This window comes from Crocodylus porosus, unplaced genomic scaffold (genome assembly GCF_001723895.1).
Source record: "Crocodylus porosus isolate Cpor-Errol unplaced genomic scaffold, CroPor_comp1, whole genome shotgun sequence".
Lineage (NCBI taxonomy): Eukaryota > Metazoa > Chordata > Crocodylia > Crocodylidae > Crocodylus > Crocodylus porosus.
The window spans coordinates 5714366-5732053 of NW_017728951.1; the positions used below are offsets into that span (position 1 = coordinate 5714366).

Here is a 17688-nt window from a genome sequence, read left to right on the forward strand (position 1 = left end):
GAAGTAGATCAGATGCCAGAGAGCATGCCAGGGGCCATCCCGTGCATCCCAGCTTGGCAACTGGTGACTCCTGGGTCTGGGGGGGGTACTCAGGGTCCCCCCCACGACCAATCGCTGAACCAGGGGGGTGGGTGGGGTGGGGGGCAGCATGCTCCCCGGTGGACCCAGAAGTACTTCCAGTCCACTTCCGGGTTCACTGCTGAGCATGCAGGATGGGGGTGGGAGGAGGCACGCTCCTGTGGGATGTTCCATCCGCCGCAGCATCACAATGTTCACGAGCCGTGCCCGGGTCGTTGAGGTATGTAGGAAAAACATCCAAAGCTGCGTCTATGGCCGAATCACAGGTTCTCTGAATCAACATCGAATCTTCAGATTTGGCCGAATCAAATCAGGGACAGTGATCCCAATCAATGAATCGAATCACTCCCTGATTCGGCTGAATCCGAATCAAATAGGTTCTGTTTCATACACCCCTACTACCTACTATATACGGACTATAAAAAAACCACATTGTTGTCAATATTTATATTAAAGTTGAAGTTGGGTTGTACATTATTATATGGTAAGGGCCAAATCACATCTCACAGTAGGCACATCTACATGTGCACTTTACTGTGGAGTAGACTAATTAGCAAAGCATCACTGTACTTGTGCATTAAACTAATTAACTCTGCCATAAGATAGTACTGTCGGGGAGAGTACTGTCTTACAGTGGAGTAAATAACTGCACTGAAATGCAGGTGTAGACAGTGATGGGGTGGCTTGCCTGCTGCCTAGCCATATGGCTCTGCAGATTCAGCATCCTCATGCCCCAGCCAGCTCCTCTGCTGCTTGATGCCACCACCTGGAGCCTAGGGCTGACCCCTTGTGTCCCCTGCCAGCCCAGGCCCGCTCTACCCCAGCTCGAATTGAGGACCCAGGAGCAGTCTAGTCCAGCTCCGACAGGTCCAGAGTTCACCTTAATTTCACATGTAGATGCACCCGGTGAATAGCACTTTAGCCTGTAAAATGTGTAGTTGCTTCTAGTGAAGCTATTCATGGAGCAAGCTGCAGCTCAGTGCGACTAAGGGTATCAGAATATGACTTGAAAAATCAATTTTTTGCTACTGACTTCAATGTGAGAAGGTCCTGGGTCAAATAAAAATATTTGCTACGATTCAGTTTTCTATATGAAAATAAAACAGCTTTGGAAAATTTAAATGCTGAAAATTTAATCACTGACATATTTTAATTAAAACATTCAATAAAGGTAAAATTGAAGATTTTACCATTATTTAGAACAAAGATGTATATAACATCTTATACCACATGGATGTATTTATTGTATATGAACACTTAATATTAAAAGATATCTGCTTTATCAACCTACAAGTTTATGCAGCAAATGTAACTTTGAGAACAAAATGCAAAGTAATACCATTAATGGTATGAGTCAAGAATCAGAATGAAAAATATGAAATAAATTAACAAGATTTACAAATATATACATTGGCTATTAAATTAAAAAAAATAAGGCAGGAAATTTCATTTAAAATTAGCATAATCAGAAAATATATCAATGAAATCTTGTACCACTTTGTAGCAGAATTCATACTGTTCCTAAAAGAGAGAGAGAGAGAGAGATTCAAATTTACTTTGTATGTTATGATTACGTTAGAATAATCACATTTAGGTACATCAGCTGGAAAAGTACAACACACTCTAAATTGTGCAGGCTTATGAAAAAAAACCAAATTCGTCTGCCACGTTGATCCACATTTTATTATTTATGGTTATTGTACAAAAGGTTTTTATGTACAATTGTATTTGCTTGCAAAATGTATAGTCTGCACTGATGGTATTTTAGTGCAACTGAGTCTGGTAGCAGTTTGGGGCAAAACGGGGGAATTTGGATTGGAAGGCTGAAAGTGGTGGTCATCTGTAAGAAATCTTTTTTTCAAATTAAAAGTTATCCAATTTGAAGAAAGGGAAGATGGGGCTACACTATTATCTAATATTGGCTTGAAGGGGGCAAAGAAAGGGCCAAATCCTGCTTCATTTTTGAAAGAATGGACTGACGTGCTTAAGACTAAGGGAAAGTTTAAGACTGAATCCCAAGTGGATGAAGATGCTTCCCTGAAGAGTAATATAATTTCTGGGCTTAGGCACTTAAGACAAACCTGTACTCAGTATTTTCTGCTGGCTAGGGCAGGTGATTTCCTAGTAACTGTAACAAATGCTCTTCTGGGGCTCTTAACTCTCTCCAGGCATTGTACAGTAAACCTAAGTGCTCAATATTGGGCCTGTGAGTTTTGCCACAGATCCAGAAATTGCACACTGCAAACTTTCACTAGAAAAAAAAACCATTTGGATAATAACAAGCACAACTTTTAGCAAAGCTTTTTTTTTTTTTTAGAAAAAATAAAACTAGAGATTTTTGTTCAAAGCAGTTATACAATATTTATTTTAGCCAGTAAAACATACACCTTTTGACAAATATCCTTATTGTTAAATACCTTACCAGTGTTTGCACCATGTGTGGCCTTTGCAGTCGTAAGCTCTTCACAGCTTGAAATACATCTAACAGCCCTTCAGCTTTTACTCGTTCCAGAATATTACTGAGTGCTATGAAAGTACCTGTTCTTCCAGCTCCAGCACTGCAAGAGAAATATATTTCATTTGCTTACCAACATATCAGGGCATGCCATACAAATAGTAAGAATGATATTGTGCATAATAATTAAGGTAGAATACCAAAATTCCTTGTTTACCAAGTTCTTTGTTATCATTCGCATAGGATAGTGACATAGTTATGTTTAGAAAAGAGTTGCATTTAATTTTCAACTAGCCTGTTACTATAAAGAGGTTATACCCTACAAATGCTTATTCATATGTTCATTTATAAAAATGTGAAATTCCCTACAAATGTGATATTCCCTACCCTACAAAAGTCAAAGGCACTACATACGTGCAGAGTTAAATGTATATCTATATACTTTTCAGAATTGGGGCCATAGTCCTCATTGACTTGTCCCTGTTTGCCGCTGTACATCTGGTAGGCATGAAAGTGAAGTCTTGTCAATGGGTAAATCTTGCTATACTGCATAAGGGGACTGTGCAGTCCTCTCCAAACAACCCTGTCACTGCAACTAATTCCTTATTATTCCAACCACACATCTCCATTATATGGATGACCAGGACTTACTGGAGAAAACTCAACACAGCTTTTGTAAAAGCAGGTTACGTCTCACCAATCTACTAATATCTTCTGAGGCTATCATTAAGGGTGGATCAGGGTGACATGGTTGATACAGTGTAGGACTTCTCAAAACCTTTTGACAAAGGTTCAAAGGCTCTTATTTGGAATTAAGCTGTCATAGTATTAGAGGTAAAGTCCACTAGTGGACTGGAAACTGGCAAAAGTCCAATACACTGAGAATAAGCATAAATGACCAGTTCTCATGAGGGAGAGGGGTGAGCAGTGAGGTGTCCCAAGGGTCTTTGTAGGGCCTGTACTAGTATTTAATATATTGATAAGAGATGTGGAAAGGAAGAGGAGGAGTAGAATGCCCAAGTTTTTGGATGACAGCAAATTGTTGAAGGTCATAAAAAAAAAAAAGCTAAGAACTGCGGAAGAACCTTGTAAAACTGAGCAGGTAATAAAATGGTAGAAGATATGTGGATATGTGAAAAATGTTATATGTGGGGGATTTTTAATTTTGGGGGATCTCTTATTCACTTTGTGTGAATATGAAGGGAAGATATTTTGATTGACCAAAAAATGGTTGCCCCAATTTTAAGCTTGGGCTCATACTGAAAAGAAATATTACTGCTGCTAACCATTTCTTCTGAATTTTACTTTTTCCCCCCTTTTATTCCTTAAGAAGGTTTCTCTCTCTCTTTCTCCTGCTACCCCTTCTCTTATTTTGAATCTCATTTAGTGTTAAAAATTTGGCTTTGTTCTTGCTTCATCACAAATTAAAATGCTACTCCTGCTACTCATTTGAGATTATGAATCAGTAGAAAGAAAATAAGGCTGAGCATTATTTATCATCATTGGAGCAGTTATGCTTAAACAATGTCAGTAAGTTCATATTTTGTCTCCTAAATTCACTTGTATCCCAAAAAACCAATTAGGTCCAATAGATGCCAACTAGCAGTGACCAGTGACTGGGAATCACTAGACAAATCGTTTCTATCAAAAACGAGGAAAAAACTGGGAATTTGAGAACTACTGATAAAGCTAAGTAGAATACAGAAAAGTTTAATTCATGTCTCCAGACCAAGGATAAATACAAAATAATTTATTAAGTCTGAATTTTTAACGTGTGTTAATCATTCATAAGGAGATGAATGGTAATCACCATTAGCAGTCACTGCTTTTTTCTTTATTTTCATCAAATACAAAATCTTTCTGATGAGCATGCCCTCATGAAAAGATTAAGTGCAAATGCATGTATCCTCAGCTGTATACATTAAAGCTTGGTAGAAAGAAAAAGTGAACAGGTATTATGAATTAGATGTGCTATTCTCCACAGACAATTACTTTTATCAGATTAAAGACAAATGCAAAATCTAAAAAGGTTCAGATTTATATGTAATTAGCTAATCCTTAGCAAAACTGTCTCAAAGGCTGGTGAGTGACACACTTTTGAATAGGTCCAGAGCTGCAGGGAAATGAAAAAAATGCTTTAAGAATATTAAAGTATGAAATATATTTTATAAACGTACACACAAAAGAGATAAATAGATTACTTTTTCACTTATGTCTGAAACATGTAGATATATGGAAGACTTATTATCCATCTATTTCATCCCCCATATTTCCAATACTGTCTCCGACCTACACAAAAAACTCTTTTTGGCAAAACTGACAGAACCAAATATGTTTAATCTCTACAAAAGAATCTAAGAACCTAAGTGTAATTGGATGTAGATTCAACTTCCATGAGAAACGCAGGGTGAAAATCTGTGTTATACAGATTTCTCATACTTGTTCTTCCTTCTTTTTCCATCAACCCCATAACAAATCTGAAGAACTTTAAAAGAAAAACATTTTAAGGAGATGGGTCTCTTAAACTTGGCTCATGTTATTTGTTGAGGGATGAAAGATTCAAAGACAATGTATAGTCAGATGGGATAATCTGCTGTGGCAAAGAGAGAAATCAATGGAAAGGATCCTTAAACTCCACCATAGTCCATTGAATCTACAAGCGAATACCACTTTAGGGTAGAAAGAATGATGAGGAAAAGCACTTTAGACTACTAAAGAGAAGAAAAGCTGGAGAACAAGAGGCAGCTACAGGCACATTTAGGTAGGTTTGTGCGAGTAGATAGCTATTTGATCCAGCTTCAGATCCAGCCGCTTCAAATGCCGGGGATCCGATCCAGAGCTCCAGACCAGGTTCCCACTTCGATCTGGCTGAAGTGGCTCCGAAGCTTCAGAGCTGCCTTGGAGATCCGGCCATAGGGTATAATGGGGGATCAATGAAATGTCTATAACTTTGTTGTTTTCTGTCCAATTTGGATGAAACCTGCAGGGTGGTAGCTTCTGCTGAGATCACGAAGACTGCCAAGTTTCAAGAAGATCGGTGTAGAGGTTCGGGGGGAAGTGTGGGGGTGCATGTGAGGTAAGGGAGCATGTGGGGGTGTGCGGGTATGTGGTATGGGTGGGTATGGGGTTTGTGGGAGGCTGTGAGTGTGTGGGGGAAGGGTGGTTGGGGAGGGTTGTGGCATGTGTGTGTGGGGGAAGGGTGGAGGGTTTGCCCACAGCCCCCCCTGTGTCAAGCAGAGGCCCCCCTCCAGTGCTCCTCCAAGCCCAGGCTCTGTGCTCCTGACCCCAGGGCACCGGTGCAGCCCCATGCTCCTGTTCACTGCCACTTCCCCCTCCATCTGCCACCATTGCACTTCTGCTGCTTCCCTGTCCCCCCCACCATTTGCTATTTTGGCACCACGTCCCAGCTGCATGGCTGAGACTGCAAGATGCAGCAGGAGCTGGACTGGCCTGGCCAGCATGACACAAAGCCAGCCGAGAATCACAGGGGCCAGGCTAGCTCCTGCTGTGTTCTGCAGCCTGGAGCTGCAGCTGGGAACTACGTGGTGCCAGAGCGGTAGGTGATTTCCTGACTACGGCTGCCATTGCTCCTTCCCACGCCCTTGCTGGCCACTCCAGCACCATGTGGTTGCCAGCTGCAGTGCTGGATCATGCTGGGATCTCTGCAGCTGGCTCGGCCCAACCCTGAGGACTTGGGAGATCCCCCACAGTCCTCCCCTGCCTCCCCCCACCTTCTTATCTGAATTTCCTGCAGGCCAGACAGAATGGCCTGGTGGGCCGGATTCGGCCTATTGGCCATATTTTGCTCACCCTGACCTAAAGACAAACTGTAAGTTAGTAGCAGAAAGAAGATTAGACTTTAGCCCTTTACAACTGTCAATGCAGGATCCATGTCTCCATTTCACCCTGCTTATCATACATTACTGTTGGTATGGTATGAATCATAAATAACAAAAACAATTTTAAAAAATGTACAATTTAATCCCAACTTAGATTCTAAGACTCATTCAAATGCTCAGTAAATTTGAATGTTGGACATACCTTCCTTAAAAACCCCTCTTCAACTACAGATTGAAATTTACTGAGGTTTAATTAGTGCAACTATTCTGTTTCCAGATGTTATGTATAACATATAACAATTTTTGCCAACAGAAAACTTTGTACGTGATCATGAAACTTCCTAGACTTTTTTGCCAAATTCATTTATGAGCAATTTTTTCCCTTTTTAAATTACTTTTTGAAGGATGTTTGCTTAGGTTTAGCTCCCAATCTCAATACATGTGAGATACAAACACACACAAAGCGATGCACTCAGCCCCCTGCAAATCTCCGTTTAGTTTTGCCTCATCAGCTCCTCCTAGCTCCCCTGGTTGGTGCAGGTTCACTGAGATTCTTTCATCATCTTCCCTTTAATGTCCAAATTCAAGGAGGTGTGTTTAAGACTGTAGAAGGGAGAAGGTGAGTTAATGCTGGTAGGATTGGCCTTAACTTAAACTTGCAAACATACTGTAGGAAACCCAGTGTCACAAAACAATCTGGTCTTTACTTCCTGTGCAGCCTTCAGCAGAGTCTACTGTACTGACCCAACAGGGAGAAGGATATTATACAAAAGGTGTAGTTCCCCCCTCCCTCCATCTTGAGTCATGAGCTTCCATCCCCTTCTCCATTCCCCACAGAGGTGAGGGAATGACTGGGTCCTGCTACCCACAAATGAAAATATTTTCTAGTTTTTGTCAATTTTTACATCTCAAATATAACAATTAAAAACTAGGACCAAATACTAATTAATAAATTATGCATATAAAACTATTAGCACCTGAAAAAACAGAGAGACACAGAACTGAAAAAAAAAGTTGGCAGAGGCAGGGGAAATAAAGTCAGTCCACGCGTCTGCTGTAAAATTCTGGGATAATTGGATTAACTCAACCATAGTCCACCCTAGCCCCCCCACCCAACCCCCTGGCCGATGTTGTATCACCTTTGTTTTCAGGCGGCCCTCTAGGTAAGGCTGTTGCTTAATCACAATAGCCACTTACACACATGCAGGGAGGCTGCTCTGACGCACCGTAAATCCAGCACATTAAAGCAGACTTGACTGAGTCTGCAGAAGTGTGGAAATTAACTGAGTGACATCTGCAGTGTCACATGTATCAGCGTCCCTGTGCTGAAAAATGTCAGCGAGGTGCTTTGAACTACTGTTGAATGAGCTTTAGTTCAATGCATCCCACCACCATTTTTTCAGCGCAGGGACGTTGATACATGTGACACTTTGGTGTTTTTAATTAGCATGGCTCGCTAATTAAAGCGCCCATCTGCCCCATTTCCTGGGGCATGTCTATAAACACTCAGTGTGTAATAATGCAGGTTTCCCTTGCTTTATGCAGTACATGTGTTCCTGGAAAATGGTGCACAACTCAAATTCGCATAAAGGGAACCCACTTTACAATGTAACAAATAAGGCTACATCCCAAAACTTGGACTGTACTAACCGCCAGACCCATTTCCAGCACCTTTACAAGACAAAGCAACTGATGGGCCAGGGAGAGGGGTAGGAGATAAGGTAGCGGGATGCCTAGCAGCCATAATGGGGATGGCAGTTACAGAAACACGTGTCACAGACAAGGGAGGAGCGCAGATCCACACAGGAGACTATATTTTGGTACACGGCACTCCCACAATGCACAGTACAAAGCAGCTGACTGCAGGCTTCCACCACACCAGTTGCATAAGAGTGAATTTACCTCACGTATAATGAATTTTTGATATAAAAAGGGTCATCACATAGGAGTGAATCTGCACGTACAGAACCCACATAAAGCGAGGGAAACCTGTATTTGTTTCCCCATTCTCAAATAATCCAAGTTTTAGTTGAGGAGAAAACCTGCCCCAGTGCACTATAAGATGTGGTCTTTATTGCTGAAAAAACAGGGAACATAATAATTCTGCCCTTTAAAATAAACACCTAAACACTGCTTTCTCATATGAAAAAAAAAAATTAACAGCAAATAAAAACATGGCTAAAATCTTTGGCTTCAAGAACTTTACTTTTTACTCCAGATGTTCTATAAACTTGAAACTATTTCCCAATCTCTCTCTTCTGTAATGCAGAGACCAATAAAGACTTACTTGGAGTATATAGGAGTTCCTCTCCACCTTCTCTGCTTTAGCTTGGAAAGCTAAAGTAAAATGCAAAAAACTATACCATCTATGAAGCACTGAAGTTTAGTTATTCCAACATTTTTTTAGTTCTAATTGTCCAATTTTATTTTGGAGGACTGTAATCTTCGATCAGTCATAGGAGTGTTAAACAGATTTGTTCTTAGCAGTTTCTGTTTTAATTTGCAAGTAATCTGCATAACAATGATTATGGATGATAAATGATGCAGTAATATACTTATATTTTAAGGGATCAGGAAAAGCCTGTTAAGCCTATTTTTATTTTTAATAGTTTTCATGCAAATATAAGTAGCTCATCCATGATCTTTAGAGTCATCTCTTTCTGTCAGAAAAAGATATCAAGTGGATAATTAAAACTTGTTTTAACGATTTCTACAGTAAAAGTTTACTTTTCTATATGCAATAGTATTTAAAATCACACATATTGTATGGTTGACTAAAACCTTTACTTCTGAGGGTTGTGATTATTATAATCAGGAGTATGCAACCACAAAATGAGAGAGAACATTCTGTTTAATAGACATAATATTAAAAAATAAATTCACTCTAAATTGGTCCTTTCTGTTTAGAAAATGAAAGTTGATCTTCCTAAGAATAAAGTGTGACAGGTATTCACCTAGCATCAAAAGTGATAGCTCCACTGACCTTAATAGAGTCATGGCCCTATAGTTCAACTGAAGATCTCTAATGGTTTCATTCACCTTCTCAGTGTGTGGACATACCCACCAAACTGGACTTATCAGCTAAGGCACTTGCAAACTCACACTTACACTGGAAATTCCTTTAGCCTCAAAATACATATGTGCACATTAATTTGCACTTTGGAAGTGGTCTGCATTAGCTCCTCCCCACCACTTAATATCTGTGTCCATGTGTGGCTGAGAGATGGTTCAAATTATATGCCATAAGAACATGGGCATAGGCATTTGCAAGCACAATGGCTGTCTTTCTGAACTACATGCTGATGTCAATCCATATAGTTGAGAGAAGGAGAGACTGCTAAGTCTTAAAAGTCTTGAAATATTGTTTCATCATTCTAGTGGCAGTTTGGAATAATCAAATGTACAAGTTCAGGGAGAAATACATAACATTAAGTTAATTCTCCAAAGGTTTCTGGGTCTGAGAAGATGGAAATATTAGATGCAATAGTTCATAGACATCTAATGTACTGCAGTAATCAAAGAGATGAATATTAGTCAAAAGGACTGCTTTTCTCTCTACTGATTGGCTAAAATTGTCCCGTATTTTAACCACTTTAATTAACATTCAAAGTCTTGACTTACTAACAGATTTCAAAAAGTAACTGCCGGAATCCACTGTCAAAATGAAGAATCAGACACTGAAACTGTTAGAGTCCACAATGAGTTCAATCACCACAGAGAAAGTAAGCCTTTAGGGAAAATACGTGAAAATAGCGAAGAACAAAACACATCAGAAAGGAAACGTAGAAGAGAAGAACTGCTTGTTCTGGTAATTAATGTGCATATTATTAGACCATGTCCTGAATGTCAAAAGATTGAGGCTCCCAGGCATTCCAGCTCCAGTCTGTTAACAAAAACAATACAGATGCTTGTTCCAGTGGTGTATGAGAACAGGGGCGGTCTTTCAGATATCCAAAATCCAAATTATAGCCCTCACAGATTGGGATGATTATGTTAAGTGAAAGGTAGTGCATACTTGAGAAAACAAGTGTAATACACTCTCACAGCTAGCTCTGCTTACAAGTGAATAATTGTGTTCTGAACAAACTGCGGCTTCCGAGTACTTTGCTGAGGATGTTGAGGGTATTCCCATGGAGAGCGTGTGGCGGCAACCAGCTTGGACATCACTAACAGTGACGCAACATTTTTGCACAGCAGCATATAGTTACTACTGCCTGAGAATTTGGGCACAAGTCAGGATCCAGAAGCTCCTCCAGACTGCAAACCTCATGCAGATGTTCAAGACAGGCAAATCTCTATAAATAATCAGACACTAGGTCCATCATAGTATAAACACTAAGTTTTTTTCTTGCCAGAGTCCACAGATGAAGAAAGTCTCAGTATCATTATAGTAAAAGGCTGTTATTAAATATAAAAGAAACAGCATGGGAACTAGACCTCTGCCCATGGGGTTAAAGTTGTTGATTGCTGGCAAGAGATATTTTAGTTTAGTTTGTGTTCATATCAAAACTAGATAAAAAGGGGCAATCTGAGATGGCACTAGAGTGATCTTCCTACAAAGTGAATAAACATCCCCCAAAAAGGGAGATTAACAGAATATTTATTTGTATTGTAGAAGCAGCTTGGCATGCCAGTCCTAGACTGGAGCCCCACTGTGCAATGTGCTATACCCAGAATAAAAGGATGGTTTCCTACTCTAAAGAGCTTACGTTCCAAGTACAAGTTGGCAAGTTTCTCCCATGAACAAAGCCAAATAAACCACAATTAGTAAGACAGCTAACATCAAGAGATGACTTCTTGAACATGATTTTAATAATATTCATTTGAAGGAGTATGACAGCTTGCCTTATAGTGCCTCAGAAGACCCAGGAACATCCCCCTTTGTAAACTGTGACTTTGAGTTTGCCTTATTAGGAAGGAGTTTTTGTGGGGGTGATATCAGGGAACTGAAACTTAATAAAACAGCCAAAGAATAAGGAATAGCAATAGAGCTGAATAGGTTGATATTTTGGTTTGAAAAAATATATATCTAAAATTAGTGATTTACATATAGTCTATTGGAATAAGCAAATATATACTGTTAAAAAACTGTATAAAAATTGGCAACTAGCAAAAACAGAATTAAAAGAAAAAAGAAAAAACAGAACAGAGATTTTAAAAACCTGTAAAATATAACAGTGGGAATGTCTGAGAAAATACAAATAACAATATAAATATATTTAAATACTGCCTGGTTCATTTTAAAATAGAAACACACACAGGTTTCAAAAAGAAAAAAATGCAATGAAATTTGGCAGGGGATCACTGTAATCACATTCAATACATTAGCTGTCTGACAGTGCAATTTTATCATTGTTATCCTTGTCTCCCCGAGTCTTCCTCCTTCCCTTGCATTAAATTCATTTGTCTGCTTTGTCTCTAGATTTCTTTTAATGGCAGGAACCATAGCGTACTTTCCGTATTGATCAAGTTCATAGTACAATAGCATTTTGAGCAAAGTATAGCCTTTAGAGACTACTACAATATACATTTTTAGAAATCATTACAATTACACAAAATCTATACTTTCTCCCACTGACAAGAATTAATGAAGCTTAGGCTCAAGAGTGGACCAGAGCAATATAGGTATTCCTCTTGCATGTAGAGCAGAAGTGGCCAACCTGTGGCATGTGTGGCACAAGTAGCAGAGATAGTTGTTATTTATGGCCTGCAACCTCAGTAAAAGTAGGTGCAAGAATAGGAGCAGGGGGCTTGAGCCTCCAGCCACCCAGAACACAGCAAGGGCAGGATGCTGCTGTGAGAGGTGGTGCTGAGAGTCGTTACCAAGAGTCCCAGGCGTGACAGCCACTGCATTCACAGCTTTGGATTCTCACTTATGTGTGGTGGTTGTGGGGCCAGGGAAAAGTTAGTTTGGTTCTTGGCAGTGACATTTCTACACAGCTGAAGTCTCAAGCCCCTATCTCCATTCCAGCACCCCAGGGTACAAACTCTATCAGATACACCTCTGGGACGTGGAGGATCAGAGTGGCATGGCTTAACAAAAAGGTTGGCCACCACTGAATATATTCTCTGACTACCAGGAGAGCAAGCCTTAAGAGGCATGGTTTGTGCTGTTTATAGATTTTAGTAGTGATTAATTTTTGGTATTTAATACATGGAAAAAAACCCCAGGATTTTTATAGTGTTTAGCCCTATGTAATAGAACACTACTGTACTCATCACAACGCTGGAGAACAGGGAAGATGGAGCATTTTATATAGCTAGTAAATGTTAGGAATGGATAAAAAAGTAAAAGGGTAAGAAATGAGTCTTACCTGCAATGCACAGTAATTGGATGGTTTCCTGTCTGCTGCTGCTGTTTTTGGACAGCTGCAATAAGGTCAATCATTCCTTTTCCTTCAGCTGGAATTCCAATTTCAGGCCATCCATGAAAATGAAACTGGCGGACAAGTCTGCTTTGCTTCTCCTGATGAGTCTAAGAGCATGGGCAGAAACAGATTTTATGCAGCTGTCAAAGGCCAGCATGCTTTTTTACATTTAACATTTCTGATATCAAATTTCTAATATGATGACAAGGATCCATTTTCAACCTGGTATACAATAAATTAATCATGCAACTCAGGTAGTTCTGTCTCTTAATTCCCTATGCACTGTGCTGAAAATTTATCCTATAATTTCCCCTTTGATTTGCACAACTGTTTCATCTAACTTGTTCTAAGGACATATTTTAAAGACTATTCATTTTTAATATGAAAATCAATGGTTTAGGCTTTCATCACTCGTAAAGCTAGATACAAAAAGACTGAACTCAGAAAACTACGGACCTTTCCTTAGTCCATTCATTAAGCTTTGTTCAACCTTACATGTTACCTGAAAATTTGCCTTTTCTTTAAAAAGTTGATTGTTTAAGGATTCTTATTGTAAAGGTAAAAATGTGGTATTTATGTCATCACAGTATTATAAATTCTCAATGTTACAAAATTGTTCCAAATACAATTACAGTGGGCCACATTCTGATAGATCTTTGTAACACTGCTAAGAAAGTGGTGTAAAATATGCAACGAGGTACAGAAAAAAAATAGAAAAAAGCAATCTGAAAAGCCGATAATTCTGCTAGAATGTTCCTGTCCCCTCTTTGTGATGATCTGCTTAATAATAAGAAAAGATTATTTGATTACCAAATAGTTGGAAACATTATAGATATAATTATGAGGAAAACCAGTTTCACATTTGTTAACAAATATTTCCCGGGTAGATTAGGGTTCACCCTTGAGTAGAAACACTGTGCACCAACTGCAAGGTTTGTTGCCCTGTTAGGCTTTGCACACCACTCAAAAGCGAAGCTAGGCTCCGTACGGCTGTTGCAGCCCCGGGAAGACCTCAGGACCCCAGGCAAGGCTCTGGGGCCAATCCAGTGCTGGCCCCCGCCTCCCCTACCCCACCTGGGGTAACCTGCAGTACCATTACACGTGACATCAGCATTCCCCAGGGACAAGCACTAGCAGTGCAAGGTGTGCCACTGCTACTTGTCCCAGGAAACCAAACGTCTAGACTTGTGTGGGCGCAGCCTTAGTGTCTCTGTGCTCTTTTGGCTTAGCTGCAGATGTTATTTTCATCCTCTGAAGCTTTAATTAGATTGAGAGCATGGACAACTGAACACATATCCCAATTTACATCAGTTTTGTATACCAGTATAAATTCTCTCTTTGGCAATCACTCACAGTCAAGGATGATTCATCTTCCATGACTGTCTTATCTGTGGGTCTGAAGATGGCTAACAAGGTCAATCTAGGATCAACAGACTGCTGCAACTCAGGCACATGCTTCCGTTTGGGGTAGGTAGTTCAGGATTCTTGATTCGGTCCACAACATGCTGTTTCTGCTGCTCCCACCTTTCCACCTCCTGTTATCATTGTAAGGTTCCAGAGTACTGAGATCCTTGCATGAGACTCTTCCTCCAGTTTGGGTGGTCTCGGGCAATAGTCTCCCATGCACTGATGTCAATGTTGCATTTTTCCAAGCTGGCCTTCAGGACATACTTGAAATGCTTTCTTTGCTCTCTTCTTCAGCATACACCTTGACTGAGCTGGGAGAACAAGGCTTGCTTAAGGAGACTGTGGTTGGACATCCAGATGATGTGGCTGGCCTAGCAAAGTTGATGTTGGATGATCATCGCCTCAATGCTCGTGGTATGTGCTTGCAAGAGGATGCTAATGCTGATGTGTCTATCTTTCCAACAGATTTGAAGGATCTTCTGCAGGCAGCATTGAAGGTACTTCTCCAATGCCTTGAGGCATCTCCTGCATGCTGTCCATGTCTCAGCTCCATACAGTAAGGTGAGGATCACAACTGTTTGATAAACCATTAGCTTTGTATCTGATCTGATACTGTGGTCTCAGAACATCCATTTCCTCAGGAATCCAAAGGCTGCATGTGCACATTTGAGGCAATGCTGGATGTCTTCATCAACATCAATCTTCTCTGAGAGATGGCTTCCAAGGTACGGGGAACACTCAACATTCTCCAGAGTCTCACCAGAATCTGAATTACCAGAGCTGGTGACTGCTCATTAAGAGCTTATTGAAGGAGGACCTTAGTCTTCTGAACTTTAAGCATTAATCCCATTTTCTTGCATACCTCAGTAAAGAAGGTGATGATTGTCTGAAGGTCTACTTCTGAGTGAGCCCAGACTACAGCAACATCAGCATCCTGTAGCTCTATGATTGATGTCAGGGTGGTCTTGGTTCTGGCCTAGAGGCAGCTGAAATGAAACAGCTTACCATTCATTTGGTAGTTTAGGTCCACTCTGGCTGGAAGCTTGTTGTTAGTCAGATGTAGCATTACAGCAAGGAATATTGACAAGAATGTTGGTGTGATGACACAACCCTGCTTAACTTCTGTCTTAGCCTCATAGGGATCTGTGACAGATCCATTACAGAAAACCACCACTCACATACAGGCAGAGAATGGTGACAAATTTTGGTGGGCATTTGGACTTTAGAAGGAATCTCCACAGTGCTTCTCAGTTGACAGAGTCTAAAGCTTTTGTATGGTCAAAGACAGCCATGTGGAGAGGTTTATGTTGTTTCCAGCATTTTTCCTGCAGCTGGCAAGCTGTGAAGAACATATGTGTTGTGCCTCTTGATGCCCTAAACCCACATTGAGATTCCAGGAAGAGATCTTCAGCAAGTGGAAGGAGATGGTTCTAGGCGGGTTCTAGCAACGATCTTTCATGTGGTGGACAGCAATGCAATCCCTCTGTAATTTCCACAGTTGGACTTGTTTCCTTTCTTGAAGACTGTCACAGTTATGGCATCCCTGAGGTCATCTGGTATTTCCTTATTATTCCAAATCCTTAAAAAGAGGGCATGAATCTGTGATATGAGCTTTTCTCCCCACTGCTTGATGAGTTCGGCAGGGATTCCATCAGCACCAGATGTCTTGTTGTTCATCTGCTTGATGGCATTCTTCACCACGTCAAGGGCTGGAGGTATTCTGACTGGGTATACCAGTATAGATTATACTGGGACCAGGAATATACACACACAAGCGCTGTCCTGAGGGAGCTCACAATAATAGCTACTGATTGTGCGACTTACCACTAGATGGTAGGGAAGCAGGTGGTAGCCTGTTCACCTTGGAAAACTCTCTTTGGATGGATGTGAAAAGATGAATGACCAACTGATGTAATCTAAACTGGTAGTTTTACCCCTGATTCTTTCTATTACACCTGTATCAAGTGCTTGTTTGTTTGTTTTTTTACTGTGGTGTAAATGTTTAGTCTGACAATGTTTTGGTATTTTTCTTAATCTTTCCCATTACTACTCTTACTGGTGGTAACAAAAGCCGCAGCTTTAAGAAAGCAACTTTTTAAAAAAAATCACCATGGCATCATTTCTTCTTCAAAGTAAAGCATTAAAATACTATCTCCTTTTGACACCAGTTTCTCAAACTTGCCGATGTGGGTTGTTTTAAGAAAGAGCCATTTGGTATAGTTCCTGTTTTGTATGCTTTTGTGAATGGGCTGGTCTCTTCTCTTCCATACCTCTGACTTATCTGTGCAGTAGATAATCCTCGAATATACTGCCCCAAGTAAAGCTGATTCTCCTCCACGTCTGTAGTTTAGGTACCATATTTTCTTCCCAGGTACCATGCAACAGCTGCTATGATGTTCTCAGATTACAGTGTTGCAATCATTGGTACCCAGTAGCACAATTAGGAGGGAAAGTGATAAGGGGACCAGCTCCAGGCACTGACTTGGGGGGTCACAAAAATAGGAGCTGCCATGCCGTTGGCCCAGCCACTGCTAGTAGCTTGGCTACAGCTACTGCCACTGCCCAGGATGCAGAACTGCTCAGTCTCACCTCTGCCAGTAGGCAGAGATGGCAGGCCTGGTTCTGGTAGCAAAAAATGTTGTTGTGTGCACACAACCTGAACTGTGTTTCTTGTGCTTTTACAATATCACAGTTAAAAGTCAAAGCATGGAAAGGGACTAAAACATGAGATGTGAAGAATGCCTGTTCCTGCTTTTAATTTACCACCACCAGACTTTATAAACAAATCCTCAGCACTTTAATGCAATCCAATTTAATACAAAAAGGAACAACAAAAAAGAACCACATGGTTTAACACAAAATAAAATTACTACACTGAGGGAGGGAATGCTGGATTGGCCAGAATTTCCATTTAACCAGTCATTCAAATCCTTAAATATAAACTGTTTATATAAACTCATAATTAAAGGCCAGATAACAAAAATACCACATATCATAGGGCTTATAAGAAATAATATCAGTATTGTATTGGCTTACCTTACACAGAGACTAAAAAATGAATAAAATTTTTTTATTCAAACGAATAAAACCTTTGTATTTATAAATGGTTAAAAGTATAGAAAAAATTCATAATTTAAAGAGAACGGTACCTGATTGTATGTGATGATGAAGTCCCTTATACTTATGGCATCTATGAGACTGTCATTTTTTATTTCTATATTTATATCTCCATGAGTAACAGAGCCCTCCGATGGCCAGTACTGAAAACATTTTTCCTACAGAGTTGAAACAGAATAGTGAATGTTCTACGAAAAGCTCTTCTACTCATTTCTAAGCTGTTGTGCAGCTGTGACGCAGGTGGTCACACACAGCATGTTAAACTTGTTACACAGTAGTTCTGCAGTGAAATCGTTAATCAGTCTTTAGCTTACAGCAGCTTTTTTCATAATGACAGTATTTATGGGAATAGAATTATGTTAATTCAATGTTTCAGACTGCTGAAAAACAAGATAATATACAGAATGTAGGTGTTAACATATGT

General features: G+C 40.1%; 1 protein-coding gene across 3 annotated transcripts in view; it reads right to left on the bottom strand.

Annotated features, from left to right (window-relative positions):
- Positions 1-825: 825 nt before the first annotated feature.
- Positions 826-17688, bottom strand: part of PTPRE (protein tyrosine phosphatase, receptor type E) — a 182163-nt gene continuing 165300 nt past the window's right edge. For all 3 annotated transcript variants that reach the window (XM_019556286.1, XM_019556285.1, XM_019556287.1), the window contains 4 exons: positions 17297-17422; positions 12687-12847; positions 2501-2636; positions 826-1599 (listed from right to left, as the gene is read on the bottom strand). In XM_019556286.1, the coding sequence (XP_019411831.1) occupies positions 1525-1599; positions 2501-2636; positions 12687-12847; positions 17297-17422 (498 nt within the window). In that variant the 3' untranslated portion in view covers positions 826-1524. The remainder of the gene's footprint in view (positions 1600-2500; positions 2637-12686; positions 12848-17296; positions 17423-17688) is intronic.